Source organism: Branchiostoma belcheri, unplaced genomic scaffold (assembly GCF_001625305.1).
Source record: "Branchiostoma belcheri isolate BF01 breed outbred unplaced genomic scaffold, Haploidv18h27 scaffold1, whole genome shotgun sequence".
NCBI classification, from domain to species: domain Eukaryota; kingdom Metazoa; phylum Chordata; class Leptocardii; order Amphioxiformes; family Branchiostomatidae; genus Branchiostoma; species Branchiostoma belcheri.
The window spans coordinates 10,398,289-10,423,167 of record NW_017802379.1 but is presented as its reverse complement, the minus strand read 5'-3'; the positions used below and the strand labels follow the sequence as shown (position 1 = coordinate 10,423,167).

The 24,879-nt window shown below is 41.2% G+C and overlaps 2 protein-coding genes across 2 annotated transcripts in view; one reads left to right on the top strand and one right to left on the bottom strand.

Annotated features, from left to right (window-relative positions):
• Positions 1–14,519, top strand: part of LOC109473009 (arachidonate 8S-lipoxygenase-like) — a 15,229-nt gene extending 710 nt beyond the window's left edge. The window contains exons 3-15 of the mRNA XM_019772932.1: positions 149–286; positions 553–650; positions 1,141–1,282; positions 2,250–2,348; positions 2,588–2,684; positions 4,138–4,255; positions 8,658–8,750; positions 8,871–8,931; positions 10,315–10,429; positions 12,166–12,245; positions 12,564–12,737; positions 13,534–13,697; positions 13,859–14,519. Coding sequence (XP_019628491.1) covers positions 149–286; positions 553–650; positions 1,141–1,282; positions 2,250–2,348; positions 2,588–2,684; positions 4,138–4,255; positions 8,658–8,750; positions 8,871–8,931; positions 10,315–10,429; positions 12,166–12,245; positions 12,564–12,737; positions 13,534–13,697; positions 13,859–13,976 — 1,497 coding nt within the window. The 3' untranslated portion in view covers positions 13,977–14,519. The remainder of the gene's footprint in view (positions 1–148; positions 287–552; positions 651–1,140; positions 1,283–2,249; positions 2,349–2,587; positions 2,685–4,137; positions 4,256–8,657; positions 8,751–8,870; positions 8,932–10,314; positions 10,430–12,165; positions 12,246–12,563; positions 12,738–13,533; positions 13,698–13,858) is intronic.
• A 3,747-nt stretch (positions 14,520–18,266) lies between these two features.
• LOC109472917 (solute carrier family 43 member 3-like) overlaps positions 18,267–24,879 on the bottom strand; it is an 11,370-nt gene continuing 4,757 nt past the window's right edge. The window contains exons 5-9 of the mRNA XM_019772819.1: positions 22,578–22,682; positions 21,443–21,674; positions 19,984–20,101; positions 19,030–19,126; positions 18,267–18,286 (exon numbers count right to left, since the gene is read on the bottom strand). Coding sequence (XP_019628378.1) covers positions 18,267–18,286; positions 19,030–19,126; positions 19,984–20,101; positions 21,443–21,674; positions 22,578–22,682 — 572 coding nt within the window. The remainder of the gene's footprint in view (positions 18,287–19,029; positions 19,127–19,983; positions 20,102–21,442; positions 21,675–22,577; positions 22,683–24,879) is intronic.

Here is a 24,879-nt window from a genome sequence, read left to right as displayed (position 1 = left end):
ATTCGTTAAGTGGCCTCGCTTGATTAGCGGCACAAATCTATGTGACTTGTGAATAACAATTTTACAATTATTCTCCGTCCTCAAATTCTTCCTTTGCAGCTAGCTTATGTCTTCCTTGTGTGACATAAATCCCGTTATAATTTTATAGCGCGCAATGGAGGGGTCGGTGGCTATACTTGGCTTCGAAAACGTGGGCATAATCATCGGAAAGCTCTTCCATAAGGACGGCCCCTGGGAATCGTTCGACAGCATAAGCCAAACCTTCCCATCAGAGAAAGTACCGAAGGTGAGAGAAAATCCATGTCATCTACTCATGCTAGGTCCACCGCTAAGAAACGTATCTCTCTGTGATCCTTCCTTCCCGCTACGTTAGCCTCTGTTTGGGGAGGGAATGTTACCAGCCATTCACATTGTCATTTGAAAGTAGGCGAAGACGTAACTGGTGAGGGCTGGCAAGCGCTATCTAACAGTAAGACGAAGGTGGTAGGTGTGAGTTCATTTGTTATGGCACACTCTAGCATGCATTCATTTCTTTTTCGTGTTCAACTACAGGGGGTAACTGATTGGAAGACCGACGAGAACTTCGGCCGACAGCGCCTGACGGGAGTCAACCCTACATCCATCCGTCTGTGCACGGAGATTCCAAAGGGGTAAGTTGAACTGAGACGGAAGACAACGGATATGATGGAAAATTAACATTGCTAATATTACAATTAGTCGTCTCACTGTGTGTCACATTGAATCACTTTTAGAAAACACGATTTTTTAAATAATCATTGGTAGGTTAACATAATTGAATTGTTTTATTGCAAATTCATGCTCGAGGGCTAATTGCAGAGTACAGCTGCAACATTTGCTATAAGAACACCAAGACGGTGTCCACGTTTTGTCCACGTTTTGGTAGCCCTTCTTCAATGACTGACTGGTGTTAGTTCCCATTGTTAGCAAGGTGGGGCTGTATTGGGTCCCAAATGAACCTAGCAGTGAAAAGTAGAAGCAGTCATCATTCCCATGAGGAATGTACTCGTACGAAGCAGAAGGTTACCAAAACATCTCACCGATGTGTGTAAAGAAATTTGTTTTGAACCATGAACTTCGTTAATCACAAAACTGATCAAACTATTCACTGATCTTTCTCAGGTTTGGAGTGACGGCTGAAATGGTTGAGCCTTTCCTGCAAGGCCTGAAGCTGGAAGCTGCCATCCAGAAGAAGCGGCTGTACTACATGGATCACACCATCATGGCGATCACTTCCAATGCCAGCACCATGAAGCCCAGGCCGGTGAGTACAAGATTTGTTTGGTTGTTGTTTTGTTTTTTTCGCTCGTTCACACAATATCAGGGAAGCCGACTTATAATTGAGGCGTGGCGCACTAGTTATGTACGGTACGTACAATCTGCGTAACACCAGACTGTAAGGTTTCATTCACTCACACCAGCATGGACTTTATGCATGATGGGTTTTATCGGCGTACTTGATTTGGCTCCTCAGTTAACCAAGTACTAGTGCTTTACATGCCATTCGAGATGGCGTCCCTAACCAAAGCTAAATTCGAATTTTCACCTGAGTCGACTTGGGAAATTTCTATCGTTCTAAAGTGGTTATTGTTTCACCAAGCTTGTAAGTAGTGCTCCAATGTCGCCGACATTTTGCCATACTACCGTTTTAGTTTGCCCAAAGATGCGAGCTTTAAAAAGTGAAGGAAGTTACACCTGAGTTGTTGACTGAATTCTGAAATGTGTCTTGTATAGAATGAATGAACTTTATTGGCTGACAATCGGAAATGTTGAACCCTACAACTATAACTACAAAATATTATCGATAACAATATATAAGTTATTATATAGTCATGTATGGATGAATTGGTTTCGTTTTTGGTATGATGTACAAGAAATTTACCTAATAGTATGTAGGTGCATAAAGGAATTGGATATAACAGCAATACATGTATTAACGTAGTAAGGTAGACTGGTGTGAATTCGAGGGGATTCATTCCTCAGCTAACCGACATCTCGCACACGCAGTCGTCCCTCAGTAAGACATCTGGAGCCGCATAGTTCCCGTTTAGAACTTTTATTCAGCCGGTCACACAACGTAGTAAGGTAGACTGGGTTTATCATTCATGCGTTTCATATGCATGTAAGTCATGGCAGGTTTAAACTTTTTTTTACTATCGTTCTGTGTACCAAATAGGGTGAAGTTTGCCTCAGTAGTAATAGTCTGTAACAGTGCGTCTCTCTCTTTGTAGATGTGCGCTCCATTCGGCCTGTTCTTCGTCAATGACAAGAAGGACCTCGTACCGGTGGCCATCCAACTGTATCCTAACGAAGGGGGAGTACAACACCCGGTGAGTGTCCGTGTTATTTTTCTTAAATAACTGTATTGGTTGGTTGTTGGTTGTTAAGTTGAATTTTTAAGAGCAAATGTCTGTAAGGAGCAAACAATGGTGACGGGGGTAAAAACAATTGACCTGGCTCAAAGTTTGCACAATGATAGTGCTTGGCCAACAGCCCCTCAAAATAGCTGGGTATTATGTGAGTGGATAAAGGTATATGACTGTTGCGGTACACCATTGTCCATTTGCAGGTGTTCCTGCCGAATGACCCGCCCAACACGTGGCTCCTGGCCAAGATGTGGTTCAACTGCGCAGATGCGAACTATCATGAGGCCGTGCCTCACCTTGGTACGTTTTGTTTGTAATGACTTAATTTTATTGTACATTAATTGTACAAATCACAACATGTGGCATATAATGACAAACATACTAGGAGATTACGAACATACTAGGATTCTTTAATTTACCTAACAAAAGACAATGTAGTATTGAACGAGAAGATGCCTTTTACAATTTTAAGGTATTACCGTTTATGTAAAATGCATGGCTTGTGATATGTACTTTAATTTGTTATTCAAATCCGTAACATCAGGTACTAGTAATCTAATCGATATATAGTAATAAATCTACTAGTGAGGATATTGGCTATGAACAAAATGGTTGTGTACATGCTGGGACGAACATTACAAAAGCAGGTGCTTTGGTACTTGTAATTATGACTAACAGCTTCCAGTCTAATTCTGGACTTCCAGTTTAATTCCGGACCGATTCCTATATCTAGATGGGCTAATATCGTAAACTATAGGTACAAATGATGTACGAAATACGTGGCAGCCATCGAGGACCCCTTGAGGATTAATACAATTCTACAATTCATATAATTCTGGCTCCTGGGCAAAGACTGGTAATGGACTGTACCATTCAAATGCACGGAAAACATGTAAGAAAGAATTCGAAGGTGTGAAAAGTCACCTACATGAGTGAAACCGCAACAAAAGCATTAGGGCAACTCGGCCTCTAAACTGTCCATTTTGTTAGTATCAAAAAATCCTATACTGCTAAAGGCATCCAAACGCTAAGCCGAACAAGCACAGTCGCCCCTGGCCTCTCTCACCTGATGAGGATGGCATGCAAACTCATGACTTCTTTTGCGACTCGGACACAGGAAACATGGCCCTAACTCCAAATAATAAAATGCAAATAACCCTTACCTATAACATCCAGCTCCAAAAAAGCAACAGTTCCCAACATTAAGACATTTTACACTATTCTTGTACATGCGGTGCTAATTTGGCACTCATTTGGGGCCCTCTAGACATGCGCGTATTACTGGCATCTGCAGTGTGCAGTGTACATATAATGGTACTGCTATACATTTAATCTACTAGTATTTAATCTGTGGCAGGCGGAACATCAACAGATACCAATTATGCAAATAGTGACCTAATTTGCATAATTAATGTGAACATTTTGTGACTCCTTATTGGTGAATGATGGGAATTTTATACCTCGTGAAATGCATAAGTTACTTAAAGGTTAGCACCACTATGCATATATTATGTTAATGTTGAGTTTATTTGCATAATGAGGACATGTTGAAATGAACTTTGACAATGCAAGCCCATATTTCATGGAGGTATGAGATCTCGGAACTCTTGTTACCTATAGTTTACGATATTAGCCCATCAAGATGTAAGGCTGCTGAGATATGGGATCCGGAATTAAACTTTTCTTTTTCTTTTCTGAACTTATATCAAATATGCGGAATGTAGCGATTGTTTCGATGTTACTCTCGTTACAGGTTTCACGCATCTTCTTGTTGAGGCGTGCAACCTGGCGGCCAAGCAGAACCTGTCCATCTCCCACCCGATGCACCGCGTCTTGGAGCCGCATTTCATTTACATGTTCGCCATCAACGAGTGAGTCCACGATGCGTTATCTTGTCGAATAGTATACATATCAGAATTATTATATACATGTAGAACAATTAACATGTTGAATCTGGTATCTAGTAATGTCGCTAAGGCTTACTGCAAACCTTAAAATATTCGTGTTGGGTTTTTGTTCGTGGTGTTCACGGTCTGTGTGTCTGTGTGTGAACACGATAACTCGAGAAGGCTTAAATGTATTGTCTTCATATTTGGTAGGTCTTGACAAGACCTCGAAATGATTAGATTTTCGGCCCCCTGGCGGCTTGTTATGGTACTGCAGCGGAACTACCGGTTTTTATATATCATGATAGACAGCTAGGGGCACGAAATTTGAGTGGTAGGCAGCTCTTGTGCTTGGGAAGAAGTGACGTAGGTTTGGGCCCCCTAGCGGCTTGCTCAGGAACTGCAGGGGTGTTTCTTTAAAAAAAATATACAAAAGAGGATAACTCAAGAACCGGTTAACGGATCGTCACGATTTTTGGTATGTAGGTAGCTTAAGACATAATTATGCTACAATTATGAAAATTTGGCTGCAATTTATGAGGAAATTCTATGAATCAGCTGCATTTCATTATAGGACTATTCAAGCTTGTGACATATATAATTGAGAACGACAGAAACACAGGCAGATATTGATTATATCATTCAACACTTAATTTGTATATATTTATATGTTTATTGTCTGGAATTTCATACTTGGGGTATTTGAAAGCTAAGTGAAGGTAAACATCATTAAACATAACTTATTAAGATAAGGACTTCATTTGCATAATTTATGAGGAAATGATAGAATATCTTTCTTTGTTGAAATAAGGCTGTCGTTTGGTGGAGAATATGATGAACTAATATAATTCATGCAAATAAGGATCCTATTTGCATAGTCAGGAGGAGTAATCTTTACTTGCATAAAGATTAACATCATGAGGTATGAGATCGCGGAACTCTAGACATTGTATTGCTTTAACCTCAAACCTAAAATATTGAGGTTAAAGCAATACAATGTACAAGAAGACGGCCGCCTCAGCGTCGATGTGTACAGAAAGCCAACCCACACAGACCAGTACCTGGATTTCAACTCCCACCACCCCCTGGAACAGAAACTGGGCGTCATAAGGACCCTCTTCCACAGAGCGGACACTATCATCACTTCAGATGAAGCCAAGTCCAAGGAACACAGCCACCTGAAGAACGCCCTTAACAAGTGTGGGTACCGAACCTGGACCTTCAACAAAGCCCTACAACCTACCGACAAGTCTAAGAAACCAAGAAGCAAACCACTCGACAAGAAGAACACTACCAATATCACCATCCCTTACATCGAAGGAGTATCGGAGAAACTGCGACGCATCCTCCAGGGCTTCAACATCGGCACCAACTTCAAACCCTATTCTACCCTAAGACAGAACCTGGTTCACCCCAAAGACCGCGTACAGAAAGGCATCAAGTCAGAAGTGATCTACAGACTCAAATGCGAGGAACCTAACTGCAATGACACCTACATCGGGGAAACCAGCCAACCTCTGAAGGAGAGATACAAACAGCACTGCAGGGCTACAGCAAGCGGCTACTCTTCTGCCATCTACCATAACACCAAACACAACCAGGGACACTTTTTCAAGCTAGAGGCAACAGACATCCTCGACCGTGAACCACGTTGGTACGAGCGCGGAGTGAAGGAGGCCATCTATGAGCGCATCTACAACCCCACCCTGAACAGGAAGGGGGGACTGCGCATAGAACTCTCAAGCACATGGGATCCCGCCCTGCCACAGCCCAAGGGACAGTAACTTTTCCTATGGTAATTTCTTACCATAGGAACCTTCCTTACATGACAAGACTCTTACGGTTGTTGAACAGGTTTTTCTAGTTCTAATTTCCTGTACATTTAATGAACCGTTTTTTTACATGATAAAGCTTCTTACGGAACTTGTTGTTTAACCGGTTTTTCTAGTTAGGCCATGTTGATTTGATTATATGGATGACATCCGCGCGCGCATGAATTTTCGGCCGTTTCCAAAAAAAAAAAGTTTTCAACCATACTGTAAATCGTACAAAGCAGTTGCAAAATGAGCAAAAATATACCATAAGTTACAAAAAAATTAATAAAAACTATTCCAATGTCGTAGAATGCCAAAATCAAACGAAAAAAGGCGAAATTGTAAAGAAATGAACTTGAAGACTAGATTATTCGCCAAACCATATTCTGTGCCATTTGCTCAACCCTCATGACCACGTAGATTTCATAATGAAAAGAACTTTTTTTTTGCAAAACTTTTTTTTTATTCGCACGCGCGCATCAGTTTTAGGGCTCCCGGAGGATGTCATCCATATAATCAAATCAACATGGCCTTACTTGTATATAAGAGTGAATCGGTTCTCTGTTCATTTGTGACGCTGAAGAAGAGTGATGGATGTCACTCGAAACGTCCGGAAATAAATCCGTTAACTGATCCAGTAGTAGAGTTTGAATTTTCTTACGAGTATCGTTTACCTGGATGTCTAACCTTCATCAACGAACCTAAAATATTTTTCATCACCTACCACGAATATAGGCCCCCGTAGCCTGGATGCCAGACCCAAAGCACGCTGGACACAAAATATCTCAGTGTGCAAGGGTCTGGTAGGGTCTCTTAGGAAAGGCTCTCGAGCAAAGGGAGGAGAAGCTGTGATTGATGACCCCTCACACCACAGGTAGCCTGTTACATGGTATCACCATTAGTCAGCAGGAGACAATCTTGGGCTCAACAGTTAGTTTTGGAGTTTATTTTCCAAAGTAACAGCAGAAGTTAGTCTAATAGTAGAAGTAGTGTACAACCCATGCTTTCCTGTTTGTTTAGGTAACAGTCCCCTGACACACCAGGACAAAATAACCTTATCTGCAATTTAATCTCATCTGCTGGTGGCCATTCAAAGATACATCTGGGAGTTTTAACCAATCATAGCAGAGGTGTAAAATTGCTTCCTGCTGTTCCACCAATGGGGCCTTACGCTCAGATACTGAGCGTTCGAGTGGCAGGTCTATCTGGCCCTACCAGACCCTTGCACACTGAGATATTTTGTGTCCAGGCTAAGGCCCCCGCGAACTCATAATGTTGTTGTCATTTTCTATTTCATTTGGTCATCACGTGATACTACGTGTCCAGTTGCTTCAAGTCGAATAACTGTTTTCATATGCATGTGTATCTCATTACCTGGATGTCCAACCGTCTTCGACTCATTACACATTCTTTTCAATCTAACGTTACTGCAGCTTTGTTCTCTTTTGATAATTTTTGTTTTGGACTTTTTCATCTGTCGCTGTATCTGTGGCACCCAAAGCGATTTAAGGGCAGTAAAACGGGATTTGATCAAAGTCAATTATCTGGTCATGTTTAATGCAGTAAGTAGAATCAACACTTTTCCATAGCGTACTGATATATGTGAGGCAAAAATGCGATGTTGCTGACATAATATAGTTGTATCGTTGGTTGGTTCCAGCTGGTTCCGCTTCAAGTAGGAAATGTGCTGAGAAATGCCATGACATTACTAGTATATGTTGACATCAGACAGATTTTTCCTCATACAGGTTATTTTGTTTTTCCCCTGTGATTCAATTAGACTCCATTCTACTTAGTGGCGCTCTCATGGCGCTCTCTCTGCGAAATTGGCCAGAGCGAGGAGAGAGTGCCGAACTCTATGAAAAACGTGATCAAGTGGAATCTGTACGGCGACCTCTCTGCGCTCTCTGAGCGACCAAAGACCCAAATGACCCAAACGTTTTGGGGCGATGAACGAATTCATAGCTCACTCAACGAGTTACCGAAATAGAGAACGAATTTTTTTTATGCTTCCCCTCTTTCAAAGTCACTCTGGTACATCCTGCATCATATATTTAGATTATGAAATCAAGGGTGTAAGGCCCCCATTTTACTAGGACGCTCTCACTGCGCTCTCTTTGTACGCTCTCTATGATGCCCTCTCTCTGCGACCTGAAATTGGTCGGAGCGCTGAGGGAGCACAGTGCCGAGGTCACCATATTTTGTTTCAAAATTAATGTTGGGGCCGTTGCGCGCTCTCATGGCGCTCTCATGGCACTCTCATGGCTAATCGTTACATTGTCGCCCTCGGCTCTCTCACGGCGATGGTATGACGAGGTTCCATACCATCGCCGAGGTGACGGCGCTCATGGCGCTCTCATCGCGCTCCCAGAGCGCCGTGAGAGCGCCGTCTAAGTGGAATGGGGGTATTAGATGCAATGCATAATTGCCATACATGCAAACTTATAGTTTATCGGGCTAGACGAGCTTGTCATTTATTATTGTCTTTGCACGTAGTACTAGTAACCCGAAAACGTTGAATTTAACTAGGCCGAGGTTCAATCTAACAATTTTCCCTTCTACACTTCCCCCAGCCTGGCTCTGAAAACGTTGATCGCCCCGAATGGCGCAGTGGATCTAACTACGCAGATCGGAGTCCAGGGGGTCTTTAAGCTGATACGGGAAAGGTGAGGCGAAATGTTTATTTGATAAATACTGGTATTTATGTACTAATTGTACCGCTAAACTTACTTCCATTGTTTATGAAATTTTAATTACAAGTTTGTTTTTTTTTATTATTGAAACAGGTTAAAGACTTGGCGTCTCGATAGAGAGGGCAATCTGCCGGAAGACCTGAAATCCCGTGGCGTAAGTACTATAATCTTTATACATATAAGGATTGCTCAGCATGATATATTACTTATCGTTGTTACATTCCTTTTGTGTTGGACTTATTTCTGTTACGTTCGTTTGTGTTGGACAAGTTTTAGTTACAATAGATTTTGATATCACCATGGAAGGTGTTTCATCTTGACAAGTTGCAGGTAAGGTTTCCTGCAGGGAGTTGATCCTCCCCGCCAAGTTAGACTATTTTTGTCGTTAGGCCATGTTGATTTGATTATATGGATGACATCCTCCGGGAGTCCTAAAACTGATGCGCGCGTGCGAATAAAAAAAAAGTTTTGCAAAAAAAAAGTTCTTTTCATTATGAAATCTACGTGGTCATGAGGGTTGAGCAAATGGCACAGAATATGGTTTGGCGAATAATCTAGTCTTCAAGTTCATTTCTTTACAATTTCGCCTTTTTTCGTTTGATTTTGGCATTCTACGACATTGGAATAGTTTTTATTAATTTTTTTGTAACTTATGGTATATTTTTGCTCATTTTGCAACTGCTTTGTACGATTTACAGTATGGTTAAAAACTTTTTTTTTTGGAAACGGCCGAAAATTCATGCGCGCGCGGATGTCATCCATATAATCAAATCAACATGGCCTTATATGTGTTTAAAAAGTAATTTTATAGGGAAATGCATTTAAACAAATTTGTTTGATGGTATATCAGGGCATCCTGGCATGATGAAACGTTATTGCAAGTTTCCACCCGAAGGCTAAATAGTTACCAATAATGGTTGGCAATTGTAATGTGGGACAAGGGTCTACGCTAATTCTAATGGTAATGTTAAGTTATGGGGTTTGTTCTTTTTTTTTGCAAGGACATTTTCTGTAATGCGAAGGTTCTGTGGTGTTAGGAGGGGTGCAGCTTTCTTTCGCCGGTAATTAACGTGGAGACTTTAATCAATTAGAACGTGCGTTCGTGGATTTTTTTTTAACGGTATCGCTCAATGTAAGGCCAATTATATTTGGCCACTTCTAGGCATAGAGCTAGAGGTACTTAAGGGAGTATATTGTAGTTATGTCAGGAGATGGCGGTGGACCTTTGTTTTGAAGCTTTGTGGATTGTAATCGGACGGGAAGCGGCTGTTTGGAAGAGAGTTCCATAATTTTGCAGTCCGGGGAAAGAAGCTGTTGTTGTAAAATGACTTGGGGACAGGTATATATATGTTAACGGTGTATTGATGAGCGCTGGAAGATAACCTAGTGGCACGCTGAAAGGTTCTGAGCGGCGGAACAAGAAGTGCAAGTTCTCCTGAACATCGACCGTGAAAATATCTGTAAAAGAGGGATTATTGAATTAGAACGTGCGTTCGTGGATTATTTCATGCATTTGCACCAATCTTGTTTATTCTAGGTTGACAACGCAGACGATCTGCCCAAGTACTACTATCGCGACGATGCCATTCCCATCTATGACGTTATCAAGAACCATGTCACCAAAGTTGTGGCATACTTCTATACTCCTGATGGTAAGTGGTTATAATAGCGATGACTCAAACGCATTTAAAAGCAACGTTAAGATTGATAGAAATGTACTTCAATCTTTAACAATTCTGTACGCAACATTGTAATATCTCTACCACGGCGGTCTGTCACTACGGTATTCTTTCCCATTGCTAGGCGCGTTCTAAAAGGTATCGGGTTACAAGACGCTATTTTGGCCGATTTTGGACTACCAGTAAAACACTTGAAAATAAACAAAAATTATTTAATGGTAAATTTCGTCAAATTAAAATGAAATTATTGCCTTAACATCCTTTTAATATTAGCTGTTTATGTTAAATCATTGATTTTTCAAAATTTCGCTCCGAAAGACGATTTTTTTCGGGTTTCCAACCACAAGTCATGTCATGTTTTTAGGCAAAAATCGTTTTAACCTGGCTACGTATATTACCCCAGATTCACGATTTTTATATTTTTCGACGACTAAGAATAAGATAAAAAAAAATCGTGTTTTAGGGATTTTTTAATTTCTGATTTTAAGTCTAGTTTTTGGTGACATATTGGTTAAAAAAATGCCTTTTTTTACATTTTTCGCACTAAATTGCCTATCATTAAAAATTGAGGCCATTTTTCAAAAATCCCTAAAACACGATTTTCGGGACAACCGTAACGGTCATTTTGAGCCGTGAATGGGGTATGTTTGACTCTCCATGCTTGCAGGTTTAAACGAGTTTTGCAGACATGTCAAGTCGACCAAAAGTCTGCATTGTGTTATTCATATTGGTGTAAAGAATCATTACAGTATTCAAGGTCGACCAAGGATACGACAGTAGCTTCCCTATATGTTACATACCCACCGAAAATTATAGCGGACATGTACTGTCCAGGAAACTGTTTGTATCTATAGCAAAGTGTTGTTTTTTATCTGTTGCAAGGCACTCAGACAGAAGGGCTTGTTTTGCCGCTTTATTGTAAATGACCGCAGGTGACCCCGAAATAGAACGCGGGTTCGATTCGAATTGCCGAGATCGAACACGATCGAACACAGTTCGGATTTTATGACATGTGGGAACTTTGCAGCCCAGATTTTACCACCGTGTACTGGCATGTAAAGTGCACAATAGGATAAGTGCCATGCATGATGCTAGCATTCTTAGCATTAGTCTACACACGATCGCAACAGGGTAGCCATCCCATCGTGGGCGTCCAAGGATCCCCCCGGTACTGAGAGCGTTCTCGGGCGCCCAGGTCAATTAGCGCACTCCTGGAAATTTTTGCGGGATTAGAACCATTTATTTCACTTAAATAGGAAAGGGCTGCCAAGAAAAATCATCTGTCAGAAAAACACACCTACGCTGGGATTGAGACTGAAATTGGAACTGAGGTCCTATGCCGGACCGGTTGGTTGGTCAACAAATTAACGACAAATTTTAACTGGAACCAGAAACAGTCATGCCTTCAAATATCAGAGAGTGTATTCTCAAGGATTGTTTAAAACTCGTATTTTCAAAGAACTATCATAGAGTGGTTCTCGCTGCCACCAAGAACAGTTGGGGCATTATCACTAGATAGCTGCAATGCCTGCAGTCAGATCGGTGTAATATATCCAGCTGCCGCCGTGCCGCGTGCCTGTGAAGCTAGTGTGTTTCGCAGACATCAGTTATACCGGCTATAAAGATACAGAAACCTGTATTGCATTATCATCATAGAAATAATTATTACTCATACAGTTGTATTACTTTCTACTTTCAATTACTTATAGGGGACGGCAAGTCCACCAAACTGGAGAATGATAATGAGATTCAGAGCTTTGCGAGAGCTCTCGTTGACAGCGGAATCCAGGTACTGCATTGAATGACCTTAGTTATTCGATACACGTGGTTGTGATTTATTACATTTTGATCTTACGATAATGCCCTGGTCGACTAACTAACGTCGTAAGAATAAAACTTAGCACACGAATTAGAGACTTGTGACAACTGATAATATCAAAATAGTTATATTTCTCTTTGTTGAATTGATAATGATGGACAGGTACTAAAGTGATATGTATCATACATACATACATATACGAGAGGCTTCAGCCTTCTACCCCACGATAACCGAAAGGGTATCATGCGAAGTGAATTATCATGAGCTACCGCCATATCTTACACACAGGGGGTTCCTGGGAACGGAACTTTGTCCAACGTGAATCAGCTGATCCAGATCCTGACCTCCATCATCTTCACCGCCAGTGTGCAGCACGCAGCCGTCAACTTCATGCAGTGGGACCAGTACGCCTTCGTACCCAACATGCCGCTCGTGCTGGAGGGAGAACCTCCGAGAACCAAGGTTTAGCAACTTTTGCCTTCGTCAGAAGGGTATAAAATCGGCTTGCTTTAGTTTGGGAGACTGTGGATGTAGCGGCATAACTCTTGAAGGCAAAGATCGATGTTCATGATTTTTTGCAGGCAGGTTACCGTTGGAGAGACCAAGGTCAAGTTAACAAAATGGGCTTCGTGGGGAGGGGCCTAGATCAATTTCGCATCCACATAGCCTAGCTTCCGGGGGGGGGGGCACTTCAGTGGACCTTTTGTGTTTGTCGTTTGTTAGCAGGATAACTCGGGTACTATACATGTAAATGGCTGTTCACGAAGAACATATGTTTAGACTTTTCAAAGTTTTACATCGTTACAAGACCCGAAATCCACTAATAAGTTGCAGGTTGATAATATATTAGAAGGCCACTTCTCCCAAAGTCAAGAACAATAGTGGGCCCAAACTCGTGTCACTTCTTTCCTAGCCCAAGAACTATCTAACATCCACAATTCGTGACCCTAGCATGTCCAGATCATGAGATATCAAAACCGGATGTTCCGCTGTAATACCAACGAAAGGCATCAGGGAGGACCAAAATCTAATCATTTCTAGGTCTCAAGGTCTCATCAATACCTACCCACCTACTATCTTTTAGCTAAGAAAGTCATGGGGATTTAAACCTTTTATTTGCTCTCCACATACCAAGTACATGTACAATTGTATTACACAATCCATAGCGTCTTATGTTTCTATCCATCCACAAGAAACGCAAACGGCGCCATAACACAACCATCTTAACCAAAAAAAACTGTAACTCTCGTCTTTTCAGGACCCTCTGACGGAACAGAACGTCCTAAACGCACTGCCTTGGAAGTTCCAAACCGTGAGTATCGGCCTGCTGGAAGGAGTCCTGAGCGAGCGCTCCACCCAGCCTCTTGGGAAGTTTGAGGTCGAGTACCTCTTAGGGCCAAAGGCTGAAAAAGTCTTTGATACGTAAGTGGAACTAGCTATTGTCCTTGGCAGAAAACTCATTTCAAGTAACCACTGCTATTTTGCCATATCCTGTTATTGAAATAAATTAGTTGAATTGCTGTGGCAATCACTGTAAAGTCTTAATGTGGTTTAGATAATATGTCTTTTTCTTACCTGAATAGAATCAACGATAAATTGGAAAAAATCGCAGATGATATCCAGCTCAAGAACTCTACTCAGCGTTCCCATCCGTATGACTACCTGAACCCTCGTGAGATTCCCAACTCCATCAGCATCTAACTGCTCAGTTCACATCAGCAGTTTTCTGCAAGATGCAAACACGTGGCATTCCTTTTCTGCAATTGGAAACTGAGAACGTTCATGTATACAGTACATTCTGCAGTTCTGTAATGCATAAGCTACGTAACAATGTTTTAAAAACTTAATATGCTCTTTGAAGGAGCTGTAGAGCTTAGTCAGGGTGAAAGTTTGTAACATCCACCTAACGTTTGGAATGTTTACAACAATACGTAATGTTGTAGTAAAATGCTTGCAGGTTAATTTGCGCTAACAATGATGTTTAGCAAGATACATCGGGTATGTAGATAGGAATTAACCCTACTCAGAGGGAGGAGGTAGCTTATAAGTCCCACGGCATCTTACATTTCTGAACGGCTTATTTTACCTGTTGCCGGGGCAACGGGGTTTCTAAAATTTCCTATCCAAGATGGTGGATCCCAGCCAATAAATATTGACGTCATTTGACTCGATTGACAAGAAAAATCTTATTTTAGTCCCCCATCCCAGGATGTCCAGTCTGAATAGGGTTGATACAATAGCAGAATGTGGCGTGCGTTTAAAGTGTATTGTTTCAGACCATATCTAAGGTAGATTTTGATGATTTTTTCACGACGATAATAGTTCCATTTTGTGTGTGTGGTGTTGAACTGTGCTCAATCCTTGAAGTAGCATAATCTTTGTAGAGAACAGTTGTAATGTAGAGAACATTTGCGTGATAATAAAAGGCAGGAATGATTTGATGGCTAGCCTGGATTGCAAATAGAAACATTTTGGCTTGGAATGCAAATAGCAACAGGCTACAAAGTAGCATAATCTTTGGTTAGTTTGGTTATACTGTTGAGAACAGTTAAATGACAATAACAATGCCCTTAAAGGGAAGGGATGATTTGATTGCTAGCCTAGAATGGAAATTAGAAATTGATGTTTAGCCTGGAATGCAAAGAGGAACAGTCTGCAAAGCAGCATAATCTTTAGTTATAATGTTGAGGACATTTACATAATGATATTTCCTTTTCAAGGGAAGAAATGATTTGGTTGCTAGCCTGGATTGCAAATAGAAACGTTTTTGGCTTTGAATGCAAATAGTAACAGGCTACAAAGTAGCATAATCTTTGGTTATACTGTCGAAAACAGTTGCGTAATGATATATCCTTTTAAAGGGCAGGAATAATTTGATTTGCTAGCCTATCATGCAAATTAGAAACGTGTGTTAGGCCTGGAATGCAAAAAGTAACAGCTTGCAAAGCAGCATAATCTTTGGTTATAATGTTTAGAACAATCAAATATTAATATCCCCCTGGGATGCAAATACAAACGTATGTTTAACGACAAAGATGAAATGTAGCTGATGAGTTAACTTTTTAGATATGCGAGGTGGTTGGTAGTAGACTGTTATGAATAAGATTAACGAAGATTAAAGACGAAATAAGATTATAAACGTATGTTACTCCTGTAGTTACTCCTGGATGTGGAAGTACATTGTTATTAGTCGCTTATTACTAGTGGGGAGTTGTGTATAGTGTAGGCTGACAGCACGTGGATTGTATAAGATCGACAGATAGAATGACAGGAGATCAAAAGGTCAGAGACAGGTATGCACTGGAGTGAACTGGAAGGTAACGAAAACCCCAATATATAACACTTCCGGGAAGTCTGGAATGTGGAATTTCCTGTAAGGACATGTTTTACAGGTGTACGCGTGATATGAAGAATGTGCACTACAATATCGACTCCTGTATGCTCTCTTTTTGGTGTGGAATAAATTTGGTATCTGGCATTGCGTTGTCTTTCGTGTTAGTTACTTCAGTTTTAGTTAAAACCATCCCTACACATTTCCCTGTATAAGGAAATTGTCCACCTCCGTTTCAATGATGTATTGTCACTATTGATATCTAACACTTGTTGACATGGTTTTTCTACTGTACCTACATTACTTTCGTTTCGTAGTCAGGGAGATTAAAAAATGCCTAAAGCCACATACATACAGAAATTTATCAAAATCTCAAACATATCTAGTTTAGTCACCTTGGTTTAATTACAAACTAAGTAGAAATATATTGACGATTCTTTCAAGACGTATTACAATATTAATACTTACAATGCTAAGAAGGAATATTATACTACTTATGCCTAAAGCTGTCTAAATGGAAATACGTTCATGGTGTAATGTGTAATTAAAAATTGTATTTCACATACAAATTCGTAAAAAAATCTATTGAATTCTACTTTAGCCATAGACTTTACGAGATAAAATATTGGGTAATCTTTCATCAAAATACAACAGTTCTCAGTTTGTTTCTTATTTGCTTATTGCTTATTTGAACATATAAAACAAGCTTTAGATAATACAATTTGTAGTAAATGATAAGATGAATGTGTCGGAAAAACTGAAGCCCTAACGGTCTTTATAAATGCGATGACTTTATTAATTATGGCCAATTACTGCTAATTTTAACACAGCATCATACATTGTAAAGAAGAAGTCATGCTTCAATAAACAAGACAAAATAGAGAAAACCGATAGACTGAACAACTAATGAAATAATACTATCAAATGGCAGATTCCATAAGCAGAAATCAAAACAATCACATTCCAAAAAACAGTTATCAAATATCAAATTATGATAAATACACCAAATGTTCTACAAACATTAAAAAAACTGCCATCAAACAATTCCATACACTTATGAAGTTTTAAGCAGCCGGTTGGTTGTCTTACTCCTACACCGCAAATTATTTCATATAATCTAATTATAGACCACTGAGATTTTTGGCTAAAATCAACCGTTATAAGACCGCTGTTTTTCAAACCATAGTCGCGCTACTGCACCCACATGAGCATCAAAAAGTTTCATTAGTTGTTGTTTTGCCTTTAGTCATAAATGATACACTTCTATCATTTCCCTCCAGTTAATAATTCTTTTATTTACTTAATAGTGCACCACTAAACAAGGCTCAACACACTTATTTTATTGTTGTTACTCTCTTTATGTAGTTGAAGAGATTCATCAGTCACGTATAGTACAAGTTCAGTAAGATAATTCTTTCAATCAGTGACTATTAAATCCTAAGGTACATACCTCCGAATTTTCGACGACTAGTCAGTTCGTCTTGGTCACGGAATGATCCTAGTCTCGCAAGATAACGCGAGACTAGGACGAGACTTGCGTGGATCTTCTGCCCCCCTCTGCCTCCTTGCGGAGTAGAGGTAGGTAGGGCTTAGGCAGCTCCCAGCCTTCGTTGCGGTTCAGCTTGGCTCCCACTAGTTGGATGTGTATGGCCTCCTTGATCTTCCGATGTGCGTTGCGGGCTTCCTGATCGATAATTTCGATCGTGTCTAGTATAGGTTGGGTGGTGACCCTATGTCCAGTCTGTAACTGGTGTTGACTAAGTGCAGATTTGTAGTCCTTACGGTCAATCGACTTCTGATGTTCGCCTGACCTTTCCCCCAGCGATCTCTCTGTTTCTCCCACATACGTCTCACCGCAGTGTTCGCAGACAAATTTGTATATGACACCACACTTTTCACACTATTCCAACTAGTGGGAGCCAAGCTGAACCGCAACGAAGGCTGGGAGCTGCCTAAGCCCTACCTACCTCTACTCCGCAAGGAGGCAGAGGGGGGCAGAAGATCCACGCAAGTCTCGTCCTAGTCTCGCGTTATCTTGCGAGACTAGGATCATTCCGTGACCAAGACGAACTGACTAGTCGTCGAAAATTCGGAGGTATGTACCTTAGGATTTAATAGTCACTGATTGAAAGAATTATCTTACTGAACATCTCTTTATGTAGTTTGTCATACATTGTACCATGTGCAATTGTCGTGCAATAAAGTTCTTCTTCTATACTGGAGAATGTTGTCATAGTCCGTTGTGACACCAAATTTCTGCCCCGCCACATCTCTGCTTGTCGGGAGTAGTGACCTGGAATTTGGAGCTAGGGCTGGGGTATAATTAGGGTTGGTATTAGAGTCAGAGTTAGGATTGGGGTCAGAGTTGGAGTCATTGTTCGAGCTAGAGTTAGGCTTTAGGTTAGGGTTAAGTTTAGCTCGGTGAACGTTAAACCCAGGTATACGTAGTAGGATACGCCAAAAACAGTTACTCAAGCAACCGAATGTGGTTTAGGGTTTGGTTTATAGTCTTCACGTCACGACCAACTCCTCCCACCTTTCTTTTGCCCCAGGTATATTAGAAACACCCATGTAGTAGTCTCCACCTGACTCCTTTGCAGGCTGAATAAATAGTAGAAATCGGCTAACGGGGGACAACATTGGCCAGAGGAGTTGGCCGGTCATAGAGAGTCAAGCTTGCCTGCACAGACAACCAATCAATCAATCAACTTTATTGCTCAACAACTGTAGCTGGTACAATGTATGGCAAAGAAACAACAATGGTACATACACAAACTAATACTAAAATATAATTCTAACAATCTAGTCCGTGATGATACTATAAGCTAAAGCTAATCTATTGTGTTTTCTTAGGAAGAGTATTATTACATTCTGTAATTCAGGAGATATATCAGCTATTTACAATAGCTTTTGTAGTGATTCAAATATGAATTTTCCACCGTACACTGATATCTGAGTAGGACATGAAAGGAGCATATTAAAGATATCTGATTTCGAGTGAGGTAGCGTAACATTAGTTTTGGAAGCTATGGATTGCATCAACTTTTGTCTGTTTTCTTCATATGTTGGACATGACATCATAAAGTGGAATTCGTCTTCAATACCCTCCTTGCATGTTGGGCACAACAGACAAGTGCAGGCAAGTGCAGTGCAGGCAAGCTGGACCCTCTATGACCGGCCAACTCCTCTGGCCAATGTTGTCCCCCGTTAGCCTATTTCTACTTTTTATTTAGCCTGCAAAGGAGTCAGGTGGAGACTACCCATGTAGTATCGGGGCCATTTATTTGGCAGGAGCAGGAATTTGGCTTCACACGTACCGGCTGATCTACTACTACATAATATTAGCCTCCACACATGTCTCCCTCTGAGGTTCGACAGTAAGACATCCGTTTGCTGGTTTTTCTTGGGGACTTTGAGCAGTACGATGCCCGTCTTTCTTGGACACGTCCCTGCATTGGTAGCTGATGTAGGCAGGGTGACCAAACGTCACAATGGAAAGCACCAGGACAGAGATGTACACCTACGAGAATAAAACAACATGTTCAAACAGCGTATTGCCATGAAAGTTCATCTGTGTTGGTAGTTGACATTATGCTTTACACTGCTAAAACTATGCTTTACACTGCTAACACTAAAATCTACTGTACTTCAGGTAACGTCGTCTTAAGAATTGGATACATATTTAAAGTTGAACTTTTGATCCAACACAGATATAACTAAATTAGCCTAAAACAGATCATGAACCCGCATGGGAGTGGGGCATACTTGGTCACGTTTGGCACCGCATTCTCCCCCAGTACCAACTAGTACTAGTGCCAATAAGTAGCCCCAGGTACTATAATCATTAGACAGGTAGCAAACGTACTACCGAAACTTTCCACTTGCTGGGTACAAAAGACAACCCCGACATCCATTATTAGAACATAGTTAACACATAACTGACAACCGCAAGCATCAGTACATCTCTGTCACTCTAGATTCAGGACATAGGCCACACCGACTTAATTTTATGGATGACATCCGCGCGCGCATTGATTTTCACCTGTTCTCTTCGAGGCTCTGGCCTGGCCCGAGAATACGGGGCCGGGCACCCAGGCTACCGACGGTCCACGACTCAAGAACTCAGTACATACGTACAGTGCACGTGCCGATTCATAAATCCAGAAAAAGCCAGCATATGCTGGCTTGTCGTATACGCCGCTAAGTACTGCCGCAAATTTACCAGCTTTGTATTCCTGTGGTTTAGTAGCATCAAGGACAGTCTATAGAAGCTCCTTGGTAGCATTTTATTTTTTGGTCAGAATTTTTTTATTCGCCCGCGCGCACTTATTTGGGGGTAATCCATAAAATGAAGATGGTGTGGCCTTATGTACTTACATAAAACGGGCTGCCAGCAGTCTTGATCCAGCCGATGAGTGGATACTGCAGCAGGCCGACCAGCCCGGCTACCAGGTACGACAGGCCGATCAACCGGCCAAGGTGCTCCGCGGGAAACCTGGCGACAGTGTCAATCCAGTTATATATAATTATAACGTTCTCAACGGGAACTATATGGCTGTAGGTGTGGACTGTGGCGATATAGATATTGGCCAAGCCCCTGCCACACATTCACGAATTTGGCCTCCCGAACACTGACCGACACACCTCCCCCCCCCCCCAACCATGGTAAGGAGTAGGTCGGAGCAAAGTTGGCTAGTGTGGCTGGTGCTCGGACAGGTCGGCTACTGTTCGGTTACGACAGCCAAACTTTCAAGATGTTTAAAACATTCAGCATCCGACTGTACATCACACATGGCCTAAATCTGGCCAGAACTCAGCCGATCTTGGTCGGCTGGTGATCGGGGGCAATGTCGAGGAAAGGTCCTGAAAGCGTCACAGGAACTTTATTTTGAGGAATGAATCCATTCTACTTTATATCAATCCACTTATAGTTAGGATGAATTTTATTTTGAGGATTGCGGTTAATATTTAACTGAGTGATATATTCAGGGCTCGAAATTAACGGTGGTCCAATGGCCAGTGACAACTAAAATGACCCTTTGGGACATTTTGGGGACAATAGAAAAATAATTAGCATCATAATGTCAGCCCTTCTTTTGTTTATCAGGCACACGTCTCGGCTTTTGGATCCGGAAAAGTCCCCCCTAATTTCCTGTCTACACTGCCATTATAGTGCAATTATAAAGTTGAATTCAAGTTGAATTCATACAATACTTCCCAAAAAACAGGTTGAGACAGTTCATCATCACTTCGAGACAATTAACATTTACCTTTGGGACAGTGCTGGGACAATGGAAGAACTAGTTAATTTCGAGGCCTGGATATTGCTTAAAGACCAAATGACACAAAAAAAGTTCGTAAAATACATACAAATATCGGAAGTGTACATACAATATAGTCACTTGAAGTTTGTTCCAATCATGATGACTGAGAAATTGAGCTTGTACGGCCTTCTAAAAGTGGATTTTTGGATACTCTAGCAAGCGCTCCCAATTGCCCACTTCGGGTATCTCTATTTGCATGTCTGTGTTTATTTTTGCCTTTCTGTGCTTTTTCCTGAGCTGACATCACTGGATGATGTCAGCTCAGGAAAAAATACAGACATGCAAAAATGAAATGTAGAGATGCAAATCGCCTGCCAGTACTGGCTTGTGCTTTTAAACTTTTCCAAAGCAGGGCATTATAATTTCGAATGTAACAGGAGAACCGTGCATATTTATTTCCAATGTGTCTGATAGCCAGGTAATACTAGTTATGTCAAGTACAATCAGCTAAGGTCATAGTTTGGTGTCATGAGCACTTAAAGTGTAAAGGAAAGAATGGATTTCATACTCACGAATTGGCAATAAACGCAGTGTTCCCTCCGTAAATAAAAGCTCTGCTGACCACGTGCAGAACGAACGTGATGATCATGTCCGGAGCTGACGTCATGAGCAGGCCTGTGCTGGACACCACAGACGGCGTGTCCCACACGGACAACGTGGCGAAGACGAACACCAGCGAGCTGGTCAGACTGGTGATGATGAACACGGGGACGGCCGCACGCCGCCGGGAGGTCACGGTAGCAGCTGGGAGGACAGGGCAAAGGTCACTATTTCGCGCCTGACCAGAAGGCCCAGACTGAGACCCCCCTTTGTGAGTGCAGCCAAACCAACTGAATTAGCCTTTTTCTTGGTATGTGTGGATGAATTCTGGCATTTTCCAGCTCGAAAGGTATTTCTTTTTCTATTTTGTTGAAAAACTGGCTCATAGAATGTTTTGGCTGCCTGGTAGAGCTCTAAAAGAAATGCCATTGTTTTGTTTTTTGGTGGTGTACAGGGGGTCAGAGGTCATGATCTCAGTGTTTCCATAGACTACCCTATCAATATGAGTTTGCAATAATTGAACACTCAAGTAGGTGATTTTTGACAGCTCAGTTCTTATATGTTTAACATATATTCCAATGGGGGCTGGAAATAGACTGTCCTGTCCCCGACACCACCAAATCATGGGATGGTTACAGACTCTGTGTATATGACACATATGTAAGCACTGCACGAAATCTCACCTTTAAGCACAATTTAAACATTGCGTAAAGATACACGCAAATGAATGAACGGAACATTTCCATTAGCTTTGACGCGCAAAAAATTGATTTTGTAAAGTGATAAGGCTTTACCTAGTGGCCTACCAAGTAAAACAGTATTACGTAACGTCTGTAAGAATAGTTGCTACAAGGTATATAGTCTAGTTATCAGTGCTCAGTATTCATTCATTATGTCTATTGGTAGTGTTGCTCTTTTTCTGGATGAACCTGTAATTGTAGCTCTGTGACTGCTTGTACTGTCTCAATCTTCATACACTGTTGCAAACAATGGTTAATACCACAACAAAACCTGAGCGTGTAGCTATATACATTAAATACGACCACAATCCTGGGAAATTCAAAGAATTTAACCGTTATAAACCAAATTGTATTCAAGAGATATTACCACGTGTATGTCCTTTCAGTCCCAAATCGTAGACGAAACCACAGAGTGGAGACACCAGCACATTCGACACCTGGAAGAACCCAAACACGTACGTCCAGAAGCTCACTGGAATGAAAAAAAATTGTCATGATTATTATTATTATGGGTTCACCACACCACGAAGTGGTGGTGAACCCATATTGCTTTTTCTGATGTTTCTTCTCCTTCTTCTTCTTCTCCTGCCACTTCTTTAAATTGATTCAACTCCTTCATTTTTGGGCGAAATTACCTGTAATTTCGTATAGAGGTAGAGTGGGTAAATACCCTTAGGCGTTTTTTAAATTTTTTTGATACAAGCTTTTACAATCGTTTTATTTGCTTTTTAGTGGTCCCCATAGGAAAGTACTGTGGGGGCGTACGCGCGTGACGTAATAAGAAAGGAATTCGGGGGAAGGCCCAAATATGGGCATACAAGCAGGTGTGGTCATGTTTGCAGATGTGGCTGTTGATTGGCTGTTGGCTAATTAATTTATTTACTACCATTTTCACGTACAACAGGGGGATTACCAGCGCGGCTGGTCAACGCGGTCTCGGCCGTGGGCCATCGGCTGGTCCACGCGGTCTCGGCCGTGGGCCATTACTATTTGATACTCTGATATTGGATACCGATTCGTGTGATTCCTATAAACATTTCACCTAACTACGAACTAGTTGGAAGAATTATAGCTGCATGGATGCCTGTATAAGATTTTAACAAACACTGAAAATCTGACGCAAAAACTGGCAGATATTTTGCTCTTCTCTGTTGGAACAACGCAAGCGGGAGGTCAATGACCTGCGCCCCGCGAGTACTGTAAACAACGGTACGTAATGTGTATCGTCGGCGCACGCGCGCGCGCCACGGTATCAACAATTTTCCACAAGTACAGGCGTCCATTTGTTGTTGCTGAGAACATCGCAAGACGGCTTCCTGGCAAATTTTCCTAAAGCGAGCGTTGAGGGCTTGCATGCCCGACAGTTTTCAAAGATTGGACAGGGAGCCGGCGGCTTCTGCTAGCCGGATTGATAGTTACGTTACATCAAGGTACCGGTGGTTCAAAAGCGAACCTGATAAAGAAGGAAATCTCCTAGAAAGTCCCTTACTAGTACTTGAAGCGATCGTTACCGCCATGTTGTTCACTTTATATGACATACAATGCAGAGAGTAATGGAAACGCGTCCAGATAGCTCGGTTGGTAACGCGCAGGGCTGCAAGTCCAGACATTGCGAGTTCGAACCCCGGTACACTGGATATTTTTAATTACCCTTTTTACAATTTTTAACAATTTCAACATTTTTAACAATTTCAACAATTTTAATCATTTTACATTTTAACAATTTCAACACTTAATTTTAACATTTTCGTTTTAATATCCATCGCTTTGCTTTTAACATTCCAAAACTGATTGTTCTTACTCAAGAATTTCAATAACTTCGAATGTTAGTCTTTTGTATTTTTTCTAACAATTACAAACCAAAATACACTTTTGATGTTGTCACAAAAGTAACATCTGTGCGCGCATCGGTTTTCGTTCATTTAAAAACTACAAGTACAAAACATCTGGAAACTAAGCAAACATACTCAGTAAATTGATTGCTGTAATTCCCGATTTTTTTTTCACTGTACCGCAACGCAAGCGGGGGGTCAATGTTCACGGTTTTCACTGTCACCTCTGTATTGTGAACTTATCATTACAGTTAGGAAATAATTCCTGGACTTTCTTTTTCCTGCAACTGTCACCACCATGAATATATAGTTCCGTGAACATGTCCATTTTTCTCAGACCGTGAAAATTTTGCTTCCGTTAGTAGTAGTTACAATCTCGTCAAAAGTGTAAAGTAAAGCTGTCGAGATTTAAAGTGCGTGTCGTTGTATCTTTGTAAAAAAAAGGGAGATAATTGCCAAGTGCCAGTTTTGTAAATACCTGTCGAGATTCAAACAGCTTGTCCTTGTATAATTGCAGTATGATTTATTTAAAATCTCTCATTTTTGTTTGGGGAAGGGTATGGAGTGAAATTCCTACATTTGCTCCGAAGCAAATGTTGGCCTTTCTAGTTTAAATGGATTCAGCTTCTTCATTTTAGGGCCTAAGGTCCTGAAATTTGGTATGGAGGTACAGTGGGCAAATACCCCTAGGCGTTTTTTAAATTTTTGTGATACAGGCTTTTAGAATGGTTTTATTTGAGTTTTTTGGCTGTGTTATAGCAAATGTATTACTGTGTTAGTGTGCCGTGTTTACCACGTCTGGGCATGAGTCATCACAATGGAATGCAGGGCATCAAC